This window comes from Lipotes vexillifer, unplaced genomic scaffold (assembly GCF_000442215.2).
Source record: "Lipotes vexillifer unplaced genomic scaffold, Lipotes_vexillifer_v1.1 scaffold205, whole genome shotgun sequence".
In the NCBI taxonomy this organism is placed as follows: Eukaryota; Metazoa; Chordata; class Mammalia; order Artiodactyla; family Lipotidae; genus Lipotes; species Lipotes vexillifer.
Window position 1 is genome coordinate 1,657,771 of NW_006781396.1, and position 5,941 is coordinate 1,663,711.

General features: G+C 54.9%; 1 protein-coding gene across 1 annotated transcript in view; it reads right to left on the reverse strand.

The window, feature by feature from the left end:
* The window catches only part of CDH23 (cadherin related 23), a 403,130-nt gene that overhangs the window by 120,236 nt on the left and 276,953 nt on the right, over positions 1-5,941 (reverse strand). The window contains exons 18-19 of the mRNA XM_007454689.1: positions 4,113-4,185; positions 2,117-2,233 (exon numbers count right to left, since the gene is read on the reverse strand). Coding sequence (XP_007454751.1) covers positions 2,117-2,233; positions 4,113-4,185 — 190 coding nt within the window. The remainder of the gene's footprint in view (positions 1-2,116; positions 2,234-4,112; positions 4,186-5,941) is intronic.

Sequence of the window (5,941 nt, forward strand, 5' to 3'; positions counted from 1 at the left end):
GACCCAAAAAAAAAAAAAAAAAAAAAGAAAAGAAAAAAAAAAGAAAAATTAAGCTAAAAAGTTTTAAACATGAACTTGTTGGCATGACAGATGGCTCCTCCTGACTGGGAAATTAGATCCAATTAAGGCCACCTTTGTGGAGCAGGCCTGGCTAATTTGACCAAGGTGCTCAGAGGAAAACGCTTACACCTTTGGAGCTGAAGGAGCCGTGTTAAGGCAGCAAGAAAATGTCCATGTCATTATTAAAGGCCCCAGGGTGGAGATGGAGTCCCTGACTGGGAAGGCTGGGTAGGTGCTGAAAGGTCAGTGTGCCCGCCATTGTATCTGGGGGTGGCGCGCGGCTCTCCACGGCTTTATAGAATGGAGCGTTGAAAGTGTGGGCTCTGGAGTTGGAAGTTGAGGCTCTGCGAGTCCTCAGTCAAGTGACTTTAACCTCTCCTATGCTTCAGTTTCCTTGTATGGAAAATGGGGATGCTGTGAGGCTAGTACCTGCCTCAGAGTGGCGGTGATGCTGGTCAGAGCACTTAGAACAGTGCTGAGTACGCAGTTAATATTCGTTGACGATATTCCTCTGAGCTCCCTAGAAACGTTGGCTCGCTGAGGGTGGAGGCTCCTGAGAGCAGGGAGGGAGGCACCTGTTTTGTCAGAGGTGGAAAGGGAGGCTCAGGATAGCCCTGTGTGTGTTCAGTCTTTGTGCACGTCAGCACCAGCCACCTGCTCCCCAAGCTTCCAGGAAAGGGGGATGAAAGAGAGATTGCAGGCAGACTTTGAGCAGGGAGGCATGAATAACAGGAAAACTTGATGCCCTGCTGGGCCACCGATCACCTGTGGCAGGGATGGCCAGTGTTCGTCAAAGATTCCTGCTCCCCTCTCAGGCCAGAATGATTGCTGGGGAGGGGCTGCCAGGCCAGGGACTATGATGTTCCCCAAGCCTTCCTTGCATCTAGGCAGGGCCATTGCTTGGTTCTGGCCAACAGGATGTGGGCACAAGTGATGTATGTTACCTCCAGGCCTGACCCATAAACATCTCCTTGCACAAGACCCCATATTCCCTTTTCCTTTCTGCAGTGACCTTGGAGCCACAACATGGAAGGGGCCTGGGTCCCAGAATCATCATGTGGAAGACTGTCCCCTGAACACAGCACTGGTCTGCTGTGTAAGTTAGAATTTCTATTGTGCTAAGCCACTGAGGTTTCAGGGTTTGCCTGTTTGGCATCTACAAGCTCCCTTACCCAATACACAGGTGGGTACTTGGAAGTGGGGAGCCTTGCGTGCCCACTAAGCTGACTTGGATCCCCGTGAGGGTGACACCGTGCCTTATTCCATCCTGTTCCCCAGCATAGCACCTGGAGGGAAGCAGGCCCCCACTGACATCTGAATGAAGGTATGAATGAATATCGGGGGCCTCCCGTTCCTTCCCAGCTTCTTTTAGAAGGCTGGGTTCCCTTATTGCTTTTTTCTGCGCCCCTTCCCTCCCTGCCTCAAGGAGGAGAGAAAGCTAGAGGGAGGCATGTGGAGAAATGAGGAAGAAAGGAGAGTTACGTGGGCTGAGCAGGGAGCTGGGGATGGGGGCCCCAGGGTAAAAAGACCAAAGAAAATAATAATAACCTAACTTTGTTAGCACCTACGACATGCCAGGGTCTACTCTGAGTTCTCTACAATGACTCACTGAATTCACAGAACAGCCCTGATCTGCGCACCCTCTGTAGGTGGGGAACTGAGGCACACACCACGTTAGGAAGAGGAGCCAGGATTCAAGAATGAGGTCTGCAGGTGAGAAGGGAGACACTTAGGCTTGCAGAAAGGTGTCCCTGAAGAGCAGTGGTTAGCCAGGTATTTGTACAATGGAACACATTTTAAACATAACAGGGCTCTTCATCACCGAAAGGCATTCTTTGGTGAGTGAATGAATGTTGGGATTTTTTGCGTGTGGGGTAAGATCAGTAATCTCACACAAATGCGTATTTCAGGGATAAAACCAGGTGCTCAAAGCCGACTTGCTCAGAAACACGGGCCTCCTGTGAAAGGGAGGAGATGCTGGCCCAGAGGCCAGTCCCCAGGCTGAGTCCGGAGTGTCAGCCTGAGGTGCAGAGGACGAGGGCCGCAGGGGGCTCACCTGAGCGGGCGTTGATCCGAAACTGGAAGGAGCCCTCCAAGGAGTAGATGATGGACTCCTGACCGTACTCCCGGGAGCGGTCCAGGTCCGTGGCGTTCAGGAAGAGCACCGTGGCTCCTTCCGGGAGACAAAAGGAGTGGGGTGCTGCTCACTGTGGGCTCACAGCCCCAGGCTCTGGGGGCAGGACGGGGGCACAGGCCCAAGGGGAAGGAGCCCTCAGGAGGCAGGAAGCCTGCCGCTGGGGAGACCCAGGGATGAGAGTGGGCTCAACCGCCTGTTCCCGTGGCCCAGGTTCCTGGGCTGTGCGGGGACAAGGCTCCATGGGAGGGGGTGGAGCCTGGGATGGATCCGGTCCTCCCCCTCCGTCCCCGACTCAGTCCTGGCCCGGGCCTCAGAGAGTGCACCACTGCCCCACCCCATCCCTCCCTGGCTGGTCACCATATTAAATATGCTCAGATGGACAAAAAGAAATGAAGCTCCATGTTAAATTATTCTACATTTATTGTATTCAATTTTGGTCTTCTTTTATCTTGATCACAAGGAGAATTTATAAGGGTTTTTATTTTCTCCTTAATGTCCAGTCAAGGCCCTCACCTTCATTTCCATCTCTGTGAAATCCTGGGTCAGGGGGGCAGCCTTGCCAGCTGCCTGGCCAGACTCTGAGGGCAGTCTGTCCTATAGCCGTGCCTGCAAAGGCATTCAGCCCCCGCCTGCCACCCAGCTGCCAGCTCTGGCAGCGTGGCGAGGAGGGTCAGTGTGTGGCCTTCTAGAGTCACCGCACCCAGGCTGGAATCTGGTAGCACCTCTGGCAATTGCCTTAACTTGTCTGAGCCTTAGCTTCCTCCTCTGTAAAGTGGGTCTAACTATAAAGCCCAACTTGTGGGGTTGTTGGCGAGGATCCCAAAGGATAAAACATGCGGGGCACAGGCCTGGCCCATGGTAGCTCCCACTGAACTGCACACCATGGTTACTATTATGCTGATGAATCAACAGTCCCAGGGGGCATGAGGGGCCAGGCGGGGGGCTGTGGACAGTCAGGTCATTCTAGGCCCTTCCAGGTAGCCGTGGGGCCCCTGATCTGACTCTCAGTCCTGTCCTGAGCAGGACAGGCACCTTTGCCCTGACATGCTCCTTTGTCCCAGCATACTCGACTTGGAAGAGGATTAAGTGCCATGATGAAGGTCTCTCCTTGTCAGAGTCTCTGGGGGTGACGGGGAGTGCAGGGGGCTGCTTCAGAGTAATATTCTCCAGGGGATGCCTGAGACTGGGATGGGTAAGGGTGGGCCGGGCACAGTCTGGCACCTGCCCAGCAAATCATCAGATACCAGAAAGGTACCTGAAGGTTCTCTTTAGAAGGACCTGTGATGCCAGGGAAGATTACCTCTGATTTCACTGTCCCTGATTCCTCCAGCTGCCGCAGCAATTCCTGATATGAGAGTTTCCCCCACAGAATGTCCACTCTGGGTGTAAGGGTGAAGCTTCCGGCCTGCCCTGAGGACACAGCAGGTCCCCTGGAACCTGAGTGTGGAGCTGGTGGCCCTGGGTCTGCAAGCTGGGCCCTGGCACTTGAGACAGCCCAGGGAGGAGCCTCCCATTCTCGTCCTCACCTAGGAACACATGCCATCCTCCAAGGTGACCCCTTCGGCCACTATGGGCCCTGGGACCGGCCTCTTAGCTCCTTAAACTCAGAACTCTGCATACTCTTGTTTAACCAAGGTTGCTGAATTAATCATTGGTCATTATTCTCTTCCCTGAAGGAAAACTAGCTGCAGGGGAGCAGGGACCAAGTGCCTAGCCGAGCATCTGCACACAGTAGGTGCTCTGTAAAGAACTGTGGGCTGGCAGACAACTGGACATCTCCAGAGGTTCCACCTGTCATTGGGAGACACAGGGAGGGCATGGGCCTCTGGCGATCGTGTGCAAGGTCAGGTTTTCTTTCCGTCGGCGCCATGCCTGCTGGCCTCCCGCCTTCATGCTTCCCCAGCCCAGGCCGTACCTGCCATGATGTTCTCCACCACGGATACGAAGTAGGCAGGCTTGCTGAAGGTGGGAGGGTTGTCGTTCTCATCCTGGAACAGAAGAGAGACACGTTGCAGGAGCCAGGGAGGCATTTGGGGCTGGTTGGCATCGCAGGCTGGCACCAAGATGCTCTGGCCTCAATGTATAACCAGAGCCAGGTGGGGTGTCACAGGGTGGCCAGGTGGCCCCCTAGCTGGGCTACAGTTCAAGGTGGCAGGATAGGCCTTGGGGAAACATGTGGGGTCAGGAAGGGACAGTGATGGCCGGAGAGATGGAGAATGAAGACAGCAGCTGGGACTGCCCGGGACTCCCAGCTCCCCTGGTTCTCCCTGCCGGTCTCTCGGCTGAACTCCAAGCTCCCTCCAGTTCTTGCACCCACACTCGGACCTTCCCATCCAGCTCCGCCAAGGTGACAGTGGAAGGTTCTAGGACCCCTCTTATCTCCTGCCTTCTAGAAACGAAGGGAGAAAGGAGTACCTCAATCCTGAAGTATGCAGTGGCAGAGGCAGAGGCAGGTGGCTCCCAGAGCCTGAATTCTAGACCCTTCTGCACACACGCAAGAACAACAGCTCCTCCACCCACCTGGGCAAACCCAGCCCACCACCACCAGCTGCGGTTCTAGAGCAGTCCCTCCTCTGGCCCAGCCCTCACCAGTGGCCAGGGGATGCTGCTGGGTCTACGGGCCGAGCCAGCAGGGTGGGCCCGGGACACAGCCTCTGCCTGCACCTGCAGCTGCTCCACAATCGGGAGACTTTCCTACCCTTTACGACTCTCTAGTCCTCACCAACTGTTTTTGCGGTCACTCCACAAGAGTTCCTCCCTGCTCCCCTCTTGGAGGAAGCCCCGCTGGCCCACCTGACTCAGCACCTCCTCCCCTTTCCCCAAAAGCCCAGCACGGAGCTCAGAGGTTAGACTGGGTCGCAGCTCCCGGGGGGAGCCTGTAGGCTTCAGTTCTCAGCCATGCAGGCTCCCAGGGCCTCCCTGCCCCAAGCACTGGGAGCCCCCCGAGAGGAAGGTTCCTGTAGCAAGTCCCTCGCTTCTGGCTGAGCACATATGAAGGAGGCGGCGGCCTGAACACAACCTTGCAAATCAACTATACTTCAGGAAAACGAATTTAAACAAAATGTAAAGAAGGAGGAGGTGGCCCGGTATCCCCCCTGGGCCCCGTGTGGGACTTTAGAGAATCCCATCGTGCCGGGAGTGTGGGTGGAGGAAATTTTCTTTTTTGTGAGGTCTTTGTGTTACTTTGGTACGCTGACCTGTCCCTCTCTCCAGCCTCAGAGAACTGGCAGTGTGAGGCCCCAGCCCATGTCTGATGCCCCAGCAGCACTCCTGGGCATCCCTGGTGTGGGCACAAGTGCCTTAAATATATACGTGTGTATCTGTTTAAGCCTTCTGCTTGGCTGCACGGAAGGGCGCGGAGAATGTCAGTGACAGCACGAGGCAGAAACTTATTAGCGGTGATATTTCCCTGGATCCTGGCGCTGCATTCACTATTAGTTCTAATTCAGTGGCTCCCTCTACTAAAGCTTATTGTCCCCTAATGGGAAATCTACAAACCGAGTTTGACTTCTTTATTAAAAACTAACAAGCAGTGGATGAAAAGGAATCACCTGGCTCTGCTGGCCTTTTCAAGTGTGGTCCTTAGACACAAGTGACTACACCATCCCAAAACGCTGCTCAAGAGATGATGTTCACTCACAGTCAAGGTGGCACTTTGTTGCCAGATCCGCCCTGCTGCCATGGGCAAGGGCAGATCTGCAAGGGCAGTGCAGGGTTCCTGCTGACCCGCATGTCAGCTTTGAG